The sequence below is a fragment of the Sus scrofa genome, chromosome 8 (genome assembly GCF_000003025.6).
Source record: "Sus scrofa isolate TJ Tabasco breed Duroc chromosome 8, Sscrofa11.1, whole genome shotgun sequence".
NCBI lineage: Eukaryota > Metazoa > Chordata > Mammalia > Artiodactyla > Suidae > Sus > Sus scrofa.
The window spans coordinates 15,733,098-15,755,871 of record NC_010450.4 but is presented as its reverse complement, the minus strand read 5'-3'; the positions used below and the strand labels follow the sequence as shown (position 1 = coordinate 15,755,871).

Here is a 22,774-nt window from a genome sequence, read left to right as displayed (position 1 = left end):
AAAAAAAAAAAAACAGACATCTTACATCAATGAATTTAGCACTTTTCTATACATGGGAAGATGTGAGTCTGGGCTCATTGAAATCATTCCTTTCTGTCTAGGGTTAGTTTTCTGTTATTCTCCATCCTGAATTCCCTAGGTTGCACAGTTAGGGGTGGCTGCAGTGGCCGATGGCTTGGTGACCACAACATCCTTTGTTTTCTGATATGCCATGTAATATTGCTTGTCCACCTAGTATACCATGTTGATTAGATTACAGTATTCAATATGTCTGGTAACAATAGAGAGGTTAATTTAAATTGCCAATGGTGTTGCATTTCAAGTGATGGGGCAATGACTTTCTGCTGCCATGCAGTAAGTTAAGACTCCAACTGCAGAGGCTTGGGTAGCGTTGCTGCTGAGGCACGGGTTTGTTCCCCCACCTGGTGCAGTGGGCTAAAGGTTCTGGCATTGCTGCAGCTATGGCATAGGTTGCAGCCGTGGTTGGGATTCAATCCCTGGTCCGGGAACTTCCAGGTGCGCCCACAAAAAGAAAAAAAAAAAAAAAGAGAGAGATGGAACAATTAAAAATTATCTTGAGAGAAATGAGCATTAAAGGAAATTGCTCTAGGTTGACACAGGGCCTAACCTACGAAACAGAAACCATGAATATTGACATCAGGAAGGGAAAAACATATCTGAGTAGTGGTTTTAACCAAAAGAGCAAGAGACAGTCAAAGACTACAGTCAAAGCTTGTCATAGGAAGTCAAAAGGAGACTCCATTAACCAAGGAAGAGCAGGACAGTCTTATACATGAACCAGGCAGATTATCAGGAAATGGGAAAACAGAAGTCAATGAAAATGGGGCTTGGAGCAGATGAGTTAACCCAATTTAATTCAGTACTTGATTCGGGTTTGACTTGGAAGGGACAGGTCTTAGTTTTCTGAATCAGCCACTTAATGTCTTAAAGGTGAAATGGAGCCCTCCCAGAAGTGATGGACAAGGCACAATTAAGAAAAAAGGTGGACTGTTTTCCAGAAGCAACAAAAGAAAGAGGGAGAAGTAAAGACACTGCTGAGAATGGAGTAGGGGGATTCTCTTAAAATTTATTTGCAAAAGGCAATCATTCACAGGAGGTAGGAGTGACCAAGTTCAATGATAACGAGCCCTAGAGCTCGTTATTCTTTAAGGACATCACATTTTTGTTGAAACCCATTCATGTGGAATGTCTTATGAGGTTTTGATTAAATTTGTCCAGGATTAAATGTGAACTTATTCCCTGTTTTCACTTTGAGAGAATTAATACAGAAATTTTCCGTAACCTTAAAAATGGGCAAGGTGAATGTCGTCAGTTTTCTAGTTTATTTTTGTATAAAAATGAAGAGCACAACTCTAATCCCTGGATTCTTATAACTGGAAATCTGTAGCCATAAATGTTGTTGTCTATAACTCTTATAACTTTGATTCCTCTATATTCCTTATAATCAGAAGAATGCTTCACAGAAGTATTTGTGATATTTTAAGACTTATTCAGATTTAAAAATTTCTGCAATGTAGACATGCTGATCCATTTATACACTTTTATAATTATGGATGTAAAAGAAATGATTTTTACTTCTTAGCTTTTTATCAATAAAATATTTCGTGATGCCTCTGCTGCAATTATGATTAGTTTCCAAAAAGTGGATATGCTCTTGAACACTATTGAACATTTAAATTATGTGATATATGATTTATAAAATGTTAGCGATGGTCCTCATGTATTAGACAAGCTAATCTAAACAGGAAGGTATGCTTTAGCTTATATAGTCTGAACGCCTTACTTTTAATGAGTTATCCTACAGTGAGGAAGAGAAACTTGCCATGCGATAGTCAGGATGTGAAGATCCTACTTGAGGTGGCTTTGAACTCGTCACAGTATTTATCAACATTCAAGTGGACCTGAGAAGAACTGAAATTGAATATTTTTAAGTAATGTTTGTATAATCCTCCCCATTAAATATTAGTAATTTTGCTAAAAAGACTTCCTTATCACTATCTGCCCCACTCTTCTGTTATTTTATAACTGTGTAGACTAGTATATAATGTATAATGCTTGGAGTTTGATCTCTTATTTGCCTGGAAACTCCTACTTATTCTTCAAGACCCAGCTTAGGCCTCACCTCCTGTGGGAAGTTTTCCTTGATTAAATCTTCAGGGCCGCTATCAGCAGAATTAATCCTTTCCTCATCTGCATTCCTTAGCACCGTATGTCTTTCTCTAAAATGCTAATAATTTTGTTTTAAACTGTACATTTGCAAGTTACTTCTCTCACTAGACCATAGAGTTCTTGAGAACAGTGATCCTGTCTGACTCTTTTCTTTCTTTTTCTTTTTATGGCCTCACTTTTGACATATGGAAGTTCCCAGGCTAGGGGTCAAATTGGAGGTGCAGCTGAGGCCTATGACACAGCCTAAGAAACACAAGATCCAAGCCACATCTGTGACCTATACCACAGTTTGCAGCACTGTGGTATCCTTAAGCCACTGAGCAAGGCCAGGGATCAAACCTGCATCTTCATAAAAACCATGTCAGTTCCTTAACTTGCTGAACCACAGTGAGAACATCCCCATCTTCTTCTTCTTTTTTTTTCCCGATGCTGATGCCCAACACAAGTTCTGGTGCATACTAGGTATTCCCTAAATATTAGTTTAATGAAATCTTATTGGGAAAAAAATCTCAAATGGCTATTTAAACTTTGATTTATTTATCTCTGCATGCATTTGTATCTTGCCTTCCAGAAGATTTATAAGCTCTGTATGTATAAAGACCAGGTCTCTGATTCCACTGTATCATCTTAATACATAAACAGGACTTTTTATATTTAGGTAATGAAATACTACATATTTACTGTCAGTCTTATTTCTCAGTCAGCCTAATACCAATATAAGACAGGAAGTCATCATATATGTTGTTTTACCCAAGTTTAGCATTTACTGAATTAATACAGATGTTAGGTCCATTTTCTGTTTATTTAAGATTGATGAACTCTAGTATATTTTGTGGTAACACAAGCACCAAAAAAGGCAAAAGATACAAGAGATACTTTGTCCTTAAAGATGCCACTTTATAGATGTGACAGTTATGACGCACATGTAATTCAATAGCTGATAGAAATTTGGCGGTATTTCATCAAGCCATGGCCAAAATTGTTGGAGATTATTTTCACACCTCAATTATATTGTCAATTCCCTTCAAATCAATTCATACATATTAATTGAGTGCTTACTATGTGTGATGCATTGCACAACTTCCTGAATGTTAGGTATAATGGATCTAATTTGAAGATAAGCAGACTGGAATCCTATTCATTTCTGGCTCTTTCTCTTACTATCTAAGTGATTTGGGGGGAATTACGTAACTTCTTTGACCTCAGATTTTTAATCTGTGAAATGGATGATATGGATCCCAATGGCATAGAAGGTTACACATAGAAGGTTATAAAAGAAACAGAGCTGGCACAGTGTTTGGCACCTCATTGGTGCTCAGCCCTCATTAACCTTGTGATTCATCTAAAAGAGCACCTTTTTCACTGCTTTGCTATTTTATAGCCGAGGAAAGAAACATGAAGGACTCCTTAAGAAGGCAGGTGCTAGCTACAAAGAGACAATGGGACTATAGGTTATTTCCAGATGTCTTTATTTTAATAGTGTTATGTGTTGGACTTTTAAAAGTAGGATCTGTACCAGGGCAATCTTATAATTCAGTTTCAATTACAGTAACTGTTATGTGTTGCAGGCAAGCCAGAGGTTGGCAAGTTTCCTGCGCCCAGACCCTGGATTTAATAGTGTCAGTGGCTTTGCCCAGCTACATCAGCTCCCCATTACTGTCTCCTTCTGATTTAGTGGCAGCCTTCTCCCCTGAGGTAGCGTGTTGATGCCATCTCTTTGCCTGGCTCAAGTTTCTGAGGAGAGGTTTATTCTGCCTGAAACCTGCCAGAAATTTATTTCTTATGTTTCCTATTATTAGGTATAGTGGAATAAGTCATAGGTTCCTATTTCTTATTTTTCCCCCTTTTCTTTTTTTTGGGGGGGTGGGGGAGGCTAATGTCTAACAGAGCTGTTTTACAGAAGCATTTCTTATCTTCTATGGATTCCATTTTTACTAAGTCATCAATGAACATTTATCTATTGAAATTATGATAATGATTCATGTCTTTTATATTTAAAAATTTATATCCAGAGACCAATATCAATATTGCTGGTGTATTTTATAGAGAAACATGCACAAGGGGGAGACATAGAAATTTCCTTTCCTGCTTCCTCCCTTCTTCATTCCTTTCTTGCTCCTTCCCTCATTTTCTCTCTTTCAGTATTCTTCCTTCTCTCCACCCTCCTTTTTCCTTCCTTGCTTTCTTTTTTTCTTCCTCATAATCCTATTTTTTAATTCTTCTTCTCTCCTCCCTTTCTCCTCATCCTTCTTTTATGTTTTACTACTCGACTTAATGAATACTCTTCCCCAAATACTCTCTTCTTCTTGTTTTTACAATTTCACATTTTATTCCATTCCATTCCTGCTAGGTCTATCTTGTAGCACACTTAGAAGTCCTCTGTATTCGCCATATTAACTATCAGTATTTGTAGATTCTTATCATATCCCCTGGATGTCACTTATCCAAGTAATCGTCATTTATCTCCTTCAATCTGGCCTCATAAATCAAACCTTTCTCTTCTCTAATCTTTTTTTTTAATCATTCCCTAAATGGTTTCCAATTCATCTATGCCTTTCTGAAATGGAAGTGTCTCAAATGTAATGCAGGAATCCAAGGCTGAAACCTTACTGGCTGCAATTTGCCATTCTTCCTGAACAAATATTTCATAGCAAATAAGTGTAGTATGGTTCTTTATCTTGCCAATTAACTGTTTTGAAAAGGCATTCAGTATAAATCCTTACTGAGGTTGACTAAAGTAGACAAAAATTGCAATTTTCTCAGGAGTCAGGAGGACAAGTGATTACTGACACTTGCACTTAAATTCTGTGTACCTAACTTTCCTAACATCTAACACCAAATTAGTGACGTCTCTTTTAACAACCCAGGCTAGGGCGCTGTGAGCAAAGTTCACAGAACACTTGTGGGTCCCCAAGAATGAGCACCTCCTTATAGTTTGCACCCTTGATGCCTTGCCCACTTCGTTTTAGTTCCAGCCCTTCTTATGAGGATAAAATAATATAATAGATGTAAAAAGAGATGGACAAGTATGAGCTATCATCACTGTTGTTCTTCACCAGTTCAGCTCAACACAGCCCATTAACAGTGGAATGATTACACATGTGAGCCCCCTTTTCTAAGCCCTTCTCTCCAGCCTTGTTCACTTTCGCAAGTTCCTTGGTAGTCCCCCTAGTGTACTAGTCCCTGCCTACCCTGACACCTCCAGCCCAAAACTCACCCAGCATACTGTTCAGATACAGGCCTTATTATTTGTTTATCCTGCCATCAAAATTTACTCATTTGGATTCCTAGTCTCTCATAGCTTTGCTTATCTGGTTTCTTGAAAGCAACAAGTTTATCAAGTGAAATTGCGTTTGTTGTTGTATCTATAAAGAAGTATTGGCTTAGTGTGTGATCGATTTCGGGTGACAAATTTGCAATTTTATTAAGGTATTTTATAGTGCCTTACTCTCCAACTGCTCTACTGCATGGTTTATACAACTATTAGATCATAAGCTGCAGTAAGAAGTATATTTTTTGTTATGACCTAGGACACACATAAAAACACTCATAAACATAATTAGAACATCTCACATTTTACTTGCAAAGCACTCATCAATTCTTTTCTCCTAAAAAATGACTTTCACTTTGTTCTTTTCTAGTGTACTCAATTCTGTATTAGTTTGTTTCATTTTAAAAAGCTGTTGGCCATGAACCCATTAAGTGGATTTTGCTATCCATTAATAAAACACAGTGATTTAAAAAAAAAAAAAAAAAACACTGAAGAGTTTTTTAATGGAACTCAGAGGATTGCTAGGGAATAGTCTTTTAACTCATTATACGTATAATTGTGTGCATATGTGTATCTTTGTATGCCTGTGTAGAGTGGTAGAAGCAAAGCTTATCTCAATTCACCATCAGTAGACGGGCGTTAACGTTGATGGGCCATCATTTTCCCCTGTGTGCTGATATTTAATAGGTTACTAATTTGTCAAGGATCACACAAATTTAGCAAGAGACAGGCTTATATTGGGCAGGTAACTAGTTGACCACAGTGGGATAGAGAGAAGGAGGCAGTCTCCAGAGATCCAGGGAGGTAGCCAGCCTTCAGGGACTTTCTAAACAAAAAGGGGAATTCTGGCAATTGGTAGGCAGGTATTAGAGGTAAACTATGGATTTAAATATAAAGGAAAAACTAGTTACACATTTGATCCTAAGGTCACAGCAGGGCTTCAGGCAAGCTTTATTCCCCACTACATCATGTATCTGTTGCCTTGTTGCTCCTTAATTCTATTATTACTTTAGATATAATTGATCTAACACATGTAAATAGGACCAGATGATCACAGCTGCAAGTAAAGTTTGTCTGAAGGTACAAAGATTGAACAGTGCCTGATAGATTCTGGGACAAAGATGGGCCTTGGTCCCCTTTAAATTTACCTTTGGCATGTCCCTCTTTTTGCCTGTGAAGAGAGCAAAAGTATCACGTTAGAATATCCTCCCTGAATGAATTTTAATAAATTATTTTTTTCTGACTTAACAAGTTCTCTCTTCAAATTGGTCTAACGTGCCACCTGCTTAAAGTTGCACCTCATTCTATTCAGGTGCGCACTACCACTAGCAAATGAATAATATTCCAGAGTTCATTTTTTAGCAGGAAGAATAATATTCAGTTTTCTCCATAGTTTATTTAAGGCTTAAATATAAATTTTTCCTAAACAATTCCTGATTGAATGATTCTTCATATTTCTGATATGGAAAAAAATATAAGCTCAAGAGGGTTTTTACTAACCTCATAAATTTACAGGATTTAGTCCACAAAGAGAAAAGTAAGCTTCTCTGTATGTCTAGGCTCTTTAACAAAATGAAGGTTCATTAGAAACTAGCTCACATCAGTGAGCACTACAAAAGCAACAGGATTTTAGAGTGAAAAGAAAGCACAGAATAGTGTGTCATTTTCTTTTCTGCTATTTAATGGTACAATAGTAAAAAAGTACTTGGATATGCAGTACATAAGTCTCAAAATATAAAAGTAAATAACATAATATATAGAAAAATGACCTTTTCAAAATCCCATATCAAACTTTCAAAGTCAGGAGCTTAGGGGAATGGAGAACCCAAGATTCTCTGTCCAAATGGAATAGAATTGTAGAGGTTCATTTCTACCCTGTGTGGCAAAAACATTATTAGGATTTCTGTGACTAACAGAGATGCTGTGGACTTCTAATTATCCTGGCAATGTAGGGAAGGATAGTACATAATTGAAATTCAATGACAACACAAAAGACTTATTCTAACTTTGGATTTCAACCTCCTTCCTTAGCAAACCTTTGCATGATTCAATGAAAAATAGCCACGTTACTCTAATCCTTGCATATTTCCCTTTTGACGATGCAATTTACAAGAAAAGTCATTAAACTATAATGAGGAGGGGAGTTCCCACTGGCACAGAAGGATCGTGGTGTCTCTGGAGCACTAGGATGCAGGTTTGATTCCTGGCCCCACAAAGTGGGTTAAGTAAGGACCTAGCCTTGTTGCAGATTTGGCCTGGTGGGTAGCAACTGTGGCTCAGATCAGGGGGAAAAAAAAATAGGATGAGGAGGGGCTGTGCCTTTTCTGTCATTTGGATAAAGTTTTGGTTATTTTTCATGCTGATGGCAGTGAGAACACAGGTGGACTTCAGGCAGACTTTAAGTTCTGTTAACTTCATGCAGGAAGAGACAATATGCAGGTGCAAGTTGGGCCAACAACTCCAGGCTTCAGGAGCCTGCATTTTTGGTCAGCCAGAAACGTGATTCCTAGTGAGGTAAGAGAGAGAAATGACCATGTGAACCTTGAATAGTTACCAGCGTACTCATCATATCACCAGGACCCCTAAGAAATCTGCCATGGGAGCCATCTGTCATTTTCAGACATGCTTACCAATAAGAATATGGTCCTAAAAAATCCCATTCATTCTCATTCTCACTGGTGCAGACAGTTGGAAGGTTTGAGCTTGACAGTAGCCAGAATTTAAAGGGAATTCCCAAAAGAGGACCCTATTATTAGAACCACTGCATAACTTCCCCACAGGGCTCCTTTGAAGTGTAAAAGACCCATTTGGATACACAGGTTCTGATAGTAGAACTCACACATGCATATACTTTCTGTTTTTGATTTTTTTGTCTTTTTATGGCCACACCCTAGCCATATGAAGGTTCTTAGCTCCCCAGTCATATTGGAACTGTAGCCGCTGGCTTACACCACAGATCTGAGCCTCCTTTGCGACCTACACCACATCTCATGGCTGCTGATCCTTAACCCATTGAGTGAGGCCAGGGATTGAATTTGCATTCTCATGGATACTAGTCAGATTCATTTCTGCTGAGCCAAGATGGGAACTACAATTTTCCATTTTTTATAGTCATATCTGTCTTTTTCTATATATGTATATACACACACACACATATATAATAGGGATGAAACTTTTATCATATTGTTGAAATGATCTAATTGTTAAAAAGAAACAGCTGATATAAATATATATTTGCCCATTTGATTCCCTTAATGAATTTTATTGCATCTCCCCATTCCCCATCAAATATGGAGAGCCATAGAAAAGTGATTAAAGGTGTTTTTTGAACACTGAGTAACAAACATATTTTCACAATTTTATGTTAATCAAAAGGATTTCTGTGTTCATTAATGAAAATGTGTTGATTAATGCTAAAATCATAAAGGTTTAAAAATTGTGAAAAAGGAACAGTTGGCATGAGAATTGAGAGTTTGATTAAATCCAAGATATTGTAAAAAAAAAATTGAAATATGTGGTAACCCAAACCAAATGCCAGTTTATCCTCTTGCTAATGACAAGCCTTTCCATCTTACCAGAATACTGAACACCTTTCCAGTGTCTCTCAAAGAGCTAGCCATTCAAGAAATACTAAGACCAGCACAGGTCATGAGAACCAAGCGATGTTGGAGTTCCCGTCATGGCTCAGTGGTTAACGAATCCGACTAGGAACCATGAGGTTGCGGGTTCAATCCCTGGCCTTGCTCAGTGGGTCAAGGATCCGGCGTTGCCATGAGCTGTGGCGTAGGTCGCAGACGCAGGTTGGATCCCGCATCGCTGTAGTTCTGGTGTAGGCCAGTGGCTGCAGCTCCAATTGGACCCCTAGCCTGGGAACCTCCATGTGCCATGGGATCGGCCCTAGAAAAGGCAAAAAGTCAAAAAAAAAAAAAAAATAAAAAACCAAGTGATGTTATCCGTGAGAATACCATGTCAGGCAGTTTGAGTCCCTAAGGAAAGGAAGTATATGAAACCCTAAGCCAGTTGTTTCTAGTGAAGAACCTGGCTACTGAAAATTTGGCTTAATAATTTAGAAGCCAGCATTCCTCAGTCTACATCAATCACCAACTGAGTGCTTGTATCAGTCACAATTGGGGTGGTGGCTATTAAACTGTTATTGCAAGAAAAAAAATTGTATGTTCAATACAATATGATTTTAACAGAAAATGGAAGAAAGCCACAATTTTGCTGACCAGCAATGGTCTCAGTACATCTGGATTGCCTTAGGATGTTCTGGATTGTTTTAGAACCACTTCAGATTTTCCAGTCCAACTAAGTATTCAGTTATGGAGGTACCTGCTAACAAACTGGCTCTTAAAATATCTCCTTCTTTGTTCATTAGTGTCATCAGACATCAAATTGCCGAGTTGCCAATGGTCTCACTTTTCCTACACACAAATGGTGTTCAAAACTTTTTCATTTCAAGGCGTTAGTGACAAATGTTTTCTACCATTTATTTTCAGGACATCTGGAATGCTTACTGTAAAAAAATAAACCATTAATGATGGGATTCTAGATGATGATTCTTTATTTGAGGGTTACACATCTGGCTTAAAACCTCCTTGTGCCCCATAGAGAGTATGCCATTAACTTCTTCCTTTTTTTCCTTCCTCCTTCATTCCTCATTCATTTGCTGCAACATTTACTGATCAACGAATGCATTCCAGGCACATGAATAAGTACCGAGCCTAGAAACTTAAATACAATATGATTCCTCCTCTCAAAGACTCATGGTTTCATAGAGAAGATATTAAGTCAACCAGTTCATAAATCTTGAAATGATCATAGTTGAAACAAGTACAAAGCAGAAAGAAAAAGGGGTCAATATGTCTGGTTGGAGAAACGGGCTTGTGGAAGACCCCATCCAAGTGAAAATATTTTAGCTTATTCTTAAATAATGTATTTCTTAGAAGGAAAAGGAAGCAATTGGATAAATTAACCTGGCATGTTGGCTACAGCAGTAGTTCAGCATGACTTCAAGATAGATTGTTGAGAGATGAGGCTGGAGATCTCCTCCAAGAGTTGCGAAGAATCTTGTTTGTCTTGCTATGGTTTGGGAATTTCATTCTGGCATCAATGAGATAACACCAAAAACTGAAGATATAGAATGGTATGTTCCTATCACTCTAACAACAGTGAAGACTGAGGATACATCAGAAAAGGGGAGGTATAGTGTTAAGAGGCATATGTTGAGTGGATGCCTAGGCCAGACATGGCACTAGTTTCTAGGTATACCTGGGGAGCAAAGAAACTATAACATCCACCCCCATTCTAATTATAACAACACTGATGACATTTATTTACTTTTTAGTTGTTCTGATCTGGGTAGCTTCACTTGTTTTAAGTATTTCAACTCTGAAACTATGAGCTGTTATTATTGTGTGTATTTTATGGGCCAAGTAATTCAGGTTAAGACATGGCATCTGCCCAAAGCTATGTAGAAAATAAAGTATCAAATTAGCATTGGCCCTTAGGCAATGATTTCACTATGATCTATTGTGATGGAAATGAAAAGAGATGTTCATAAAAATGGCCATGACCATTATCGGAACAGAGGTTAGGCCACAGTTGCTATTGCAGTAAGAAACAAGAGGGAGAAAAAAAAAGCTACTCTATAAAATATCTAATGAATGTGATCTGGAAGTTATAGCCTTAGGGCACCAAATATTCTACATGTCACCCTTTTCTAGATTGTCCTTTCTGCTTTCTATACATAAGTGGATGAATCCAGCTAGTCAGTGTGTAGTCTAGTGCTGGAGTGGACAACTATACTGCAGCTGTGGCTTTTTCTAGCTATTTTTCTCCTCTTGCTGCTGTAAGTGGCTGGAGAACAGATTCCACTTCAGGATTTCAGATGTGTCTGCTGGCTCCTGTGCATTCAGTAGCCAAATGCCTAGTAGTTCTCTGCTAAGCCTCCTTCCAAATTTAGTTTGGAAAATAAAAAACAAACAAAAAAACCTATAAAATAAAAATTGTCTTTCAGTTTCCCAGGACACTTGGTGTGCTACTAAGAATTTAAAAATATGCTGTTGTAGGCAGAAAAAAGATTCCACACCGTGATATATATGCCCTGTAAACTCCCTTTCCCTTGAGTATAAGTAGGACTTGTAACTATTGTATTGATATGCATATCATCACCATAATTATGGGAATGTGTGTGGTAGAAGTGATTTTGCTGATGTAATTAAGGTTCCTAATCAATTGACTTAGAGTTCAGCAGAAGGGGAATCCTGGATGAGCCTGGCCTAATTGAGTAACCTCTGAAAAGAGGTCAGGGAGATCTGAAGCATAAGAGGTTTTCCCACTGGCACTGAAGGAGCAAACTGTCCTGTTGTGGAGAGGCAAAGTACTAAAAACAACTTATGGGAACTGAGAGTGATCCCTGTCAACCACTGACAAGAAAATAAGAGCTTCAGTCATACAACCACAAGTAAATAAATTCTGTCAACAACCAATGATTGCAGAAGCAGACCCAGGGCTTCAGATGTGATCATAGCCCCAGCCTACACTTTGATTTAAGCATGAGTAGAGGATTCAGCTAACCCATAACCAGACTCTTCATCCATGGAAACTGTAAACTATTATATTCGTGTTTTCCTAAGTACCTCAGTTTGTGATAATTTGCTATGCAGGGATAGAAAAAGATTGCTTATACTAATGTCACAGCTCAGAGAAGTGCACCTTCAGTTATCAAACCAGCAGGTCATGCTGGACTGGTTTGTTCTTATGACCCTTCAAAACCTTGTTAAACTATATAGCTCTCTAAATAAATTGAACAAAGCATTCCCTCAATTATGTATAAAAGTTGGTCCTTTTAACTCTTTGGGACCATTTTGTGTTATTTAATGAATTTTATTTCCATTGCGTTGATGATCACGTTTCTTTTCAGTGTGGTCCTAATAAAGCTAAGTCTTATGTATATGTTTCACATAAAACATAAGCTTAATTATTATGCAAAACTTGATTAAAGCATGATGTAAATATCATGGCTATTATAGTTGAAATATTCCTGTTGAAAAGCAAGGTTGTTAAAAAGTGATTAAGTTAGAGTTGTTAGTAATTAAACTACAATATGAGTAGCATGAATAATTGTCAAAGGGATTATTGTGCATTACTTTTCATATTTTGTATTTCTTTAGTGTAATAAAATAAAAGAATAAACAATTTGTATCCTCTAGTACAGTGAGGAAGTATAGCATGTCAACTGTAATGAGAAATAATTGGTTGGAAGGAATAAAATTTGAAATGAAATCTGGCTAAATATATACATCTGCAAATAAGTTTTCCTTTAAGTAGGGCCAAAAATCTGTAGAAATTCCCCTGGGTTTAATGATCACATAAATAATCCTGTTTCAATTATTTGAGTCTTACATGATTTCATAATAAATGGATTATGCATCAGACAACTTTGTGTCTTTTGTTACTTTTATAGTATTGATTTAGATAAAGATTATCCCCGGCAGAGTAATGGGAAAAGGCTCCTTGCGGCTGCTGTTTTGTTTTTTATTAGATCTCAAACTGAAATGTCTACTTTATCTAAATCAGCTTCACACTTCCAAACATTGGCATCCATCAGTTGCTATTTATTTCACTTTGTTTGATTATTGAGATGGCTGCATATCAGTGTTGTCTCTCACTTAAGCAATTACATTTAGAGCTTAAAGAAGGATGCTGTAGAGATGGATTCAAGATGGGAGCTAGGATATGTAGCAATGCAGAGAAGTGTGGAATGGTTTACAGTCTCATCTTCATTTACAGTTGCATCTGAAGCTCCTTGGTGAAAAAAGGTTGTGATAGATGCCAGGTATGGAAACTTGTGTCTATTCACAAACAATTTAAAAATATCTTATTTCTTGTAGAAGAAAAAAAAATTTCTAAAGAAGTTTGTGAAACTGATGGAGCCCCTATCTATTCTTAACTGTAGAGTTTGTAAAATAGATAGCCCCTATCTATTCTTAACTCTGTAGTTTGTAACTCTGGGCTAGTTTTTAATAAGCTGGGGAAATGTCTCCTTGGAGGCTATGTGACTTACTGGGCGAGAGGAGTATTTGAGCAGATTAATGCAGTGTTTCTCATGGTGTGGTCTAGAGAAGTTCTGCATTAGAATCACTGGAATATTTGATAAAAATGGAGATTCATGAGCTCTAGCCAAGACCTACTAAATCAGAATCTCTGGGGAAAGTCTGAGGATTCACTTTAAAGAAGATCTCAAGGTATTTCTGATGCACTCTAAATTCTGAGCACTGCCAGTTTATTTATATATATTATATATACATATATATATAATATATATATAAAGTTCTCTATTCTCTCTTGGCAGTGCTGGATAATATTGCTACTATTTACAATTCTTCTCATTTATCTTCAGTCCTGTAAGCATGCACTAAAATATAGCTTTGAAGTGTGTGAGTCACTGCTTATTGTTCTTCTGTTTAACTACCTTCACCTACTGCATAGATTGCCTTTGCTGTTTATCCTGAGGACAAGGTTGTCTGGTGAAGCCTGGACCAATGTTGGTCCCTTACCAACTGTCTAGTCATAGGATGTGAGTGTGTGCATAGATGAGGCCGATGAGACTGAAGGGGTGATGGAATATGTCCTTGAAGATGAATTTCCTCAGCAGATGACAGGACTCTGAAAGTTCTGTTGAGCCTTTGTACAGTCTGTAGTCTTATACTATACTAACACCTTACTGTATCTGTTCATTCTGTGGAGTGTTCCAGAAAGGAAAGTGACTAAGGAGTTCTCAAAAAACAGTGCCCAGGAAAGTTACTTCAATTCTATTGACTTTTTTTTTCTTTTCAACTGGGATATTAAGATTTCTAGTTTTCTTTAGAGAACAATTTAAAAGTCAAGTCATTATAAATGAATAAATTATTCTCATATCACTTGTGTTGAAGATGGTGATAAACTTGATAGGTGGTTACGAGGGATATGTTTTCTTTAGAATCCCAGCTCAATTGAAGATGCCCTACTCCTTCTTATCCACATGGTAGCTAGGAATAATAATAGTATTTAACTAACTGAGTTGTTTGAGTATATTGAGATAATTCATGTAAAGCAATTAGAACAGCATTTGATGTAGAGCAATGGGCTCAATAAATAATTATAATAATAGGTACCCTTTTCTTGAGCATTTACAATGTGACAGTCTCTGTTCTAAGTGTCTTGCATGAATTGTCTCAGCAACTTGCCCAAAGTCTAATGTAGCAGAATGGGGATTTGAACCCAAGCATGCACCTACTGGCTGCATTATCCTACCATTTCCATAACTGTGGGTCTTTATTTCTTCACATTAATATTGAGACTTCTCATTTGATGCCTTGCTCCTTAATTTTATTCCAGTTCATTTTGATGGGCCAAATGTCTTCCCTAGTCATGCAGTCATAGGATTTAGCCAGGATTCTCCAGGTTTGAGTAGCTGCCAAAGAAGAGGAAGGAGTTAGAAAAGGCAGACAACTGTCACAGTGGGAGAGGGCCTGAAAATGGGGGAGGGAACTTCATGGGAGCATCTGGACAAGTGATGTGGCTGACGGTGAGTATTTCCCAGGTTCTGGTTGAATTCCCTGGCAAGACTAGTCTTATTCTCCACCAATCAGGTGATGCAGACTGCCTTTTTTTATTTGCAGGGTACAAGCCCAGTCCAGTGAAGTTAATCTTGGTTTCATCCTCTTCCTTTGCACTGTCGCTCAAGCCTACGTGGGACCTCTCACCCTCATGTGCTTTCCATACTTCCTTAAAGGCTTTCACCAGATGCTTCTGTACAACTAAAACACATCTGATCATGATCTCTGGAGCCAGACCTGGGTTTAAATCCTGAGCTGGATATTTCCTGATGTCATCTACTCAGCCGTTGGCATCTCAGTTTCATCTTGTACAGTGGAGATAATGGCACCTCATAGGGTTTATGTGAGGATGCACTGAAAGAATCCATATAAGGTGTTTAGTTCCCTAATCTATTAACTAATGATGATCCTAAAAATATTAGCTACTATCATCTAGATTTTAGTAGATTTTAAGCCTCACAAAGACAGAAGATAGGATTTGTATTACCCGTGATACCTTGTGTAGTACCTGGACCAAACTAAACCTAACAAGTGGATAAATAATGACTAATCAGGCATAAATGGAATGAAGTTTAGTTTTTGACCAGGCGAACTAATCGAGAGTCTAAGACTAGGCTATGGAGAAAGCTCTTCTACCGCGCCTCATTTAATATCATCCCCAATTTGGAATTTTAAAAAGGAACAGATGAAAATAACTGGAATCCCTTGTCCCTGCCTCAGTTCATCAAAGGGCAGCATCATCTCTCATTTTGGAAGGAAACATTGTTTTCTTTCTAAAAGCCATATTGCTGAAAATGAAGCAGAAATGGGCTCATTCCTGCCAGTAACTGGTGGTTTTGAATAAACAGCACTTTAGGGATATGCTCTGAAGTGCAAGAGTAAGAGTGTCTCTAATTAAGAGTGTTCGTTTTTCTGGGGACAGGCCAAAGAAACCTTCTAGTGGCAGCAAAGTAGAGCACCTCCCCAAAGTTGCTTTGTTGATGCTTCCTTGAAACAGAGTCCTAGATCTGCCTCTAACTTTCCTCATTAGCTTCTTGAGAATACATCATGTAAGGCTTTTGGCAAACACTCATAACAGCAGCCCCTTTCTTTCATCACTCCTCATACTCACCCCTCCCCCATCACTCACCCCCAGAGCAAGGACACAGAACTTTCCTATGTCTAAAATCACATCAATCTGAAAAAGGTAAGCAATCTTGTAAAAAGTCACAAGAATGTATTGGTAACTAATTCCTGTGGCGTTCATAGGTTAATGAGGGGAAGGATGTATCAAGCACTTAGTATGTGTCAAGCCCTGCACAAGGAACTGTCCTGGCAGTTGGTATACAACTATCAGCCTGACTGACCTCTGATACTTTGGGACATGGGACAATTTACTAAACTCTTCTTCTTACAGATGACAATGAAAATCTTTATCTTTTTCAGAGTGGTTGTGAGGATGAGACAGTTACTGTGCATGGCCCACTCTTTGGCAAATTATGTGCTCCATGAGCCTAAGAATCACTTACAGTATAATTGCACTTAATCCTTACAAAATCCCCAAGGAAAATATGTTGGCCCCATTTTGAAGACCAGCAAACTGAGGTTTAGAATTGAAGTCCCTTGAATGAGGTGTCAATCTGGAATCAATGCCCAGGCATCTTCTTTCTATTAGTTATTCTTTTCCAAAAGGGAATGCCAGGCTCTATAGGAAGAAAAGGTATTAGATTAATGCTTTGTTTTGAGTCTGGCTATGAGTCGAGGTAAGAGTTATTAGTCACTTCACCTGTTTAGACTGGCATATTTGTCTAGCTGCAGTCAAAGGATAGGAATGGATGCTATGCCGGGGTCTTCCGTGTTTGGGTATTCTGTACAGAGAGACCTTCTTTGATGCCTTCCTTGTATTGCTTTCCTTGGTCATGTCTTCAGGAACTGCAAATCTTAACTCACATTAAACACTGAGAAAAGAACATGGCCAAGACGTTTCAGTGTGCAGGTTTGTGGTTCACTTTGAGGAGAGGTGTCAGGAACACTGTGCCATGGTAGCATCCTGAGAGTGTGCAGAAACCTCACAAGGATCCACAGGCAGACTTAGCACTATTGATAACAGGGAATGAGGCCTTGGAAAATCAGTGAGAGAGCAAGTGGCTTTCAGGGAAGGTATCAGTTACATTATTCATTCAACAGCTAGTCACTGCCTTTTATGTGCCAGGCACTATTTAAGTTCAAAGATATCCCAGTGAACAAGATGGATAAAAATCTCCCCCTTCATGGGCAGGAGACTGTATTCTAGCAGCATGAGATAGCAGATAAGCAAGGAAACAAATATCCATAATAGAGTGCTGACAATGCTTCGGAGGAAAATAGCACTTGTTCAGAGAATAGTAACTTCAGTGTCTGGGGAATGGTGTGCCATTCCACATAGTACAGTTAGCAAAGGCCTCTCTTTGATGGGGCTCTAGGGCCAAGACCCATATCAAGTCGCTTATTCATAGGGGGATTTGGGAAGAAGCACTCCAATAGAGGGAATGGCAAGGGCCAGGGCCTGAGCTTATGGGCTAAACAGTCTGAAAGGAGACCCCACAGGCTCTGGGAAGAACAATTCACCTCCAAGGGAACTCATAACTGTAACATCCAGATGAGGTGGAAAAGTCCTTATTCTGGCATTTTTCACTAGCAAACTGCCTACACACAGTTCTCAGTCCGAGAGTATCTATTTTATTTTAATTAAAATTGTATATATTTGAAGTGTACTATATGATATTTTGATACACATATAAATAATAAAATAATTACTACAGCCAAGCTAATTCACATATGTATAGCCTTACATAGTTACCTTTTTTTTTTTTTTGGGTCATGAGAGCACCATGCCTCTTAGCAAATTTCAAGTATACAATACAGTATTAACTATAGGCAATTCTCTAGAATTTATTCATCCTACATAGTTTCAGTTTTGTACCTTTTGTCCAATATTTGCACATTTGCTGCACCTTCCCACCCCTGATAACCACCATCTACTCTACTTCTATGAATTCAGTCTTTTCAGATTCTACATGTAAGTGAGATCATACAGTATTTTTCTTTCTGTGTCTGGTTTATTTCACTAAGCATAATGTTCTCCAGGTCCATTCATGTTGTCACAAATAGCAGGATTGCCTTATTTTTCAAGGCAGAATAATATTCCTCTCTCTCCCTCTCTTTCTTTATGTGTGTGACAATTTCCATTCATCCACTAACAGACACTGAGGTTGTTTCCATAGCTTGTATTATAAGGAAGAAAATAGTGCTATAAAAACACAAAAAAGAGATATTTCTTCAAATTCTGCTTGGGAAAGTTTCATGGAAGAGTTTTAGAAGCTTGACCAGCAGGGTTGGTGTGGAAAGGATTTTCTAAATTTATGCAGTATTTTTGAAAAAAGTCTGGACATGGAGAAGCTCAGATGAGTTTGGAAGAAGGGAGCTCAGCTGTCAGGTCGAATGGATGAACAGGACCTGGGCCAATGAGGTACGATCCTCAAGCTGGTACCAGATTCTATAGAGACCAAGATGCTGTTCCAAGGATTTAGACTTTATTCAATAGGCAAACAGGGAGCCATGGAGGTTTTTTGATTAAGGTGATGATAACATGAGGGTTACATCTCAGAATAATTACCCTGGCAACTCTGCTTGGTAGGTATAGAGCATGGAGAGACTTGTGATAACAAAAAGAGCTGATAGTGACTGAGCACTTACTCTGTTCTAAAAGGATTACTCATTAGTTCCCTCAACAGTCCAATGAGCTAAGAGCTATTACCATGCTTAACATCTACATGTTAAGTACCTTACCCAAGGTCACATATCTAAGGTTTAAGAGGTCATACCTGAGTCCAGGCAGTCAGGCTCTTGAGTCCATCTTCCAAACCACTGCTCTGTACTGCTTCAAAAGCATACCAGAAGTTAAGAATGTCTGCATATGATCCTTCTCTGCCTTGGCCTGTTTTATCTTTCTCTTCCCTGCTTCCCAGTTTGCTCGTCTCTGAAACAGGAGACCTGAATGGGTATCTGAGATGCTTTCTCACTCTTGTGATTTTTTTTTTCAATTCTATATTTTAATATGGGCCTGATCTATTTGGTCAGTAATAAGGGAAACACAGGTGAAATGGTTATGCAAGTTAGAGACAGAAACTCCAAACAAGTTTTGTTGCTGACTGATTTTTTTTTTCTTCTCAAACTTACTCTTGCTCCAAATTTACTCAAATCAATTAAAAACAAACAAGCATAGGAGGTAAACAGTGAAAAAAATACATGTATATATTTTGGTGTATTGAATGGCAATAAGCTAATGCATAAGGGAACAGCTGATCTTAAAATTAACAAATATTAAGAATACTTACTAGTTTATCATATCCATGCTTTGAAATGGCGTAATAGTTTCTACTCAAATCAGAATATTCTTTCACAATGCAATGACTCACGAAGAGCCCGGGATAAGGCAACTCATTGAAAAAAGAGTCAATATTGAACGACTCCCTTAAGCCTCATTTCTCTCTGTACACAGCTAGTTGGGACAAAATACACACTTTGCTTTTCCTGACTAGTAAACAGGGTTTCTGAAGCAGCTGAATCCGAGCTGTCACCTCGCCTCGACAATTTCAGGTTTTTCTTATTTTAAGATGCAGTGCTCTGGTCCCTTTCTGCAGCGGGAGTCCAGCCCCTGGTTAGTTTCCGTTTCCAAGGCAACTGACCAGCCCAACAAAGCGACCAGCGGCGCGGGCGCGCTGGTCCCAGGCAGCCGAGCCATCACTGCTGCGCGTTCTCTTTCCTTGGGACCTTCCTGGTGACCTCCTGGGTCTTTGGGGGATCTGCGCGTTACTCCATGCGTGGCTGTCTTTCTGTGTAAGAGCGATAACAAGGAAGCCGATAATTCCGACAGGCCCGACGACTTTATCCGGCTGCCACTTCTGGCCTCGGCTACAGCAGACAGGATGAATGCATTTTCTCTTACACACGCCCTTTCTTTCAGCCTCTCCATCCTCTTTTCTCTCTCTCTCTCTCTCTCTCTCTAGGTCTCTCTCTCCCTCCGTCTCTCTCCCTCTCTCTCTCTCCCTCTCTCTCCCTCTCTCTAGCTCTCCTCCTCCCCTTCTCCTCTGGCAGTAGCCTTCTTAATGTAGTTTAATGGCTTTACAAAGAAAGCCAGACAGAGGAGCACTTCTCAGTAGCTGTGGTCGGACCATGACCTAGCTGACCATGAACTTGGAAGGGCTTGAAATGATAGCAGTTCTGATCGTCATTGTGCTTTTTGTTAAATTATTGGAACAGTTTGGGCTGATTGAAGCAGGTTTAGAAGGTAAGGGAGTGCTTTTTAGTGACTTTTAAAAATTCTCTTTCTTGCAATAAAAATTTCTTAAGCAAGTGTAAGAGGTACCAGAGATGAGATCAGAGAAATGTTACTCTGGGGTGGACATGAAGAGAGGCAGGTTTTTCAGGGTAGGAAAGATTAATAAAATAAACTTCATGTAAGTTTCAGTATGCTTTCAGAGCAAAAGAATGTTGAAACTGTGAGAAACACTTTGAATCAAAATGTTAGCACCTAAACTGAGGAGATAAAAGGCTTATAATTGGTATATTTGCTTATATTGAGTGTATTTAGTCTATACTGGTGTTAAATTATTTTATCTAATAATCCCTGTTTATTGTATCAGCAAATTTATTTGGATATATTGTGAGGTCCACTTGTTTCTTACTAAGTAAATGCATTCATCCAATGGAAATGGTTATACATTGATTATAATTTCTTATGGTTTAAGATTGAAGCCTATGAATGACAAGCTTTTCATAAGGTTGTCTCAAATAATATTTCTAACATTACCTACTTTACATCCCGACAGAGACTCTAAGGGACAGAGTCCCCAACCCATATGGACAGACCTTAACACAGATTCCAAATAGCCAATTTTTTTTTTCAAGTGTTGCTGTTTACATTCATCAGAGGCTCATTCCCTTACTCTCCGTAACAATTATCTTTCTTTATAAATGAGGTGTGTGCTTGCCTGTATCTTTTCTGGAATTTGATGTTTCTTTGAGAATCTGAGTAAATTTAGATGATTATTTCTTACTGTGCAGAACACATTTGTGTTTATTTTTGTGTACAACCAGTTATTGTTTGTATAAAGTTGTCGGAACAATATTGAAAATCATGTTTAGGTGATGTTTGATGATTTATGCTTTGATATTCTTCTTGCTTCAAATTTTAAACTTGAGTAAAAATACACAAATATGTTATAAATGTATTTACATTCACAACTAATCCAAGTGCTCCAGAGAATGACTGCCACATGTGACAAAATAAGGTTGCATTTACAATTAGCAAACGTCAAATTACAGTAAGTATGTCACTCTGATGTAGGTTATAGAAACCTACATTAGTAACTAGTTGTGTGAGGGGGATGGTGGAAAGCAGTGTTTCTTAAAGTAATTTTAAAGTTAAGTTTGCAGAATGCTTTTTGCAAGCCTTCTCTGATGTCTATATTTGTAATTCTAAAAAGAGGATAAAATTCTGAATTCTTGAAGTAATGACCGCTCATTAAAATTGACTTTATCTTGTGCATTGTTGTGACACCAATAACTTAGATTGCCTTCTCTGCTCTTAGTGTATCTTATTTTCCTGGCAAATGTGATTGGGACCTCCCATTTTAATGCCCTGGTTTTTATTCTCTTTGAGACAGACAGTTCATTGAGTAGTGTTGGTATTTCTAGCTATGTTGAGAGATTTTTTTTTTTTTTAACCTGACTTCATGGATGATATGTAGTCATTCTTTAAACTCTTTTGTTGAGGGCTTTTACTCTGCATTTGTGATGAAACCTCCTCTATTATTAGTTTTGTTTTAGGACTGTGGACATTTACTCTCCCAAATGAGGATGTGGGTTTCCTTCCTCTAAGAGTTGCTAGCCTTTATGAAGCTACTTTTTTTCCTATTCTTTGTAACTTATATTCCAAACTATATGGATTTGTATGAACGGTTTCTATCTCCTATTCTGTATTTTACAATATCAGCATTTTCCTAGCCAACATTATATGAATGCTGTGGAGAGAATGTGCTTTCTGATAAACTTCAATATAAACCCATATCTGAATTCCTGGCTTTAGAAAGCATTTTGAAATGGTAAAATGTTAAGGACCACTTTAAGGATAAATTACATTCAATATGCAAAAGTTGAGAGAAAGAGAGCAATAGTGCTTTCCATTTTCAAGTTCGTATGAGACTTATCTTCTAAGTCAATGCTAGAGTCAGAAAACCTTCAAAACAAGACTTAAGTTGGCCACATTGCTTATAGATGATATAAAACAAATAAACAGACTGATATGCTGTATTTCATTGTATATAATTTAGTCTATAGATCAGAATGTGCATACTTGAAAGTTACAACCTACTTTTAGTGAATGAGAAAGATAAACAACATTTAATATCAAAATATCACTTTAGATTTTCTGAAGCTTTCTTCAAAACAAACGCTGATGCCCATTTCATTCAGATTTATTTTCAAATAAGTGTTCTCTTCCTCCCTCCTCATTTTACATTTCTAAGTTGGGGATAATGTTATCTTTCACCTTCCTTATTTCTGACTGCTCAAGTGACCTAGTAAAGAAATTGGAATAATAAGTAGAAAAAATTGAACCTAAGTTAAAGTCTTATGAGGATGTTTTTGAGGTTTTTTGTTTTTTTTTTTCCTGAACAATTAAACCTTTTCA

At 37.8% G+C, this 22,774-nt stretch overlaps 1 protein-coding gene across 3 annotated transcripts in view; it reads left to right on the top strand.

The window, feature by feature from the left end:
* KCNIP4 (potassium voltage-gated channel interacting protein 4) overlaps positions 1-22,774 on the top strand; it is a 1,134,443-nt gene that overhangs the window by 590,487 nt on the left and 521,182 nt on the right. Inside the window, exon 1 of one of the 3 annotated variants that reach the window (XM_003482354.4) lies at positions 20,122-20,371. The exons of the other annotated variants lie outside the window; for them this stretch is intronic. Coding sequence (XP_003482402.1) covers positions 20,272-20,371 — 100 coding nt within the window. The 5' untranslated portion in view covers positions 20,122-20,271. Of the gene's footprint in view, positions 1-20,121; positions 20,372-22,774 lie in introns of those variants that run through there. 3 annotated transcript variants of the gene reach the window in all.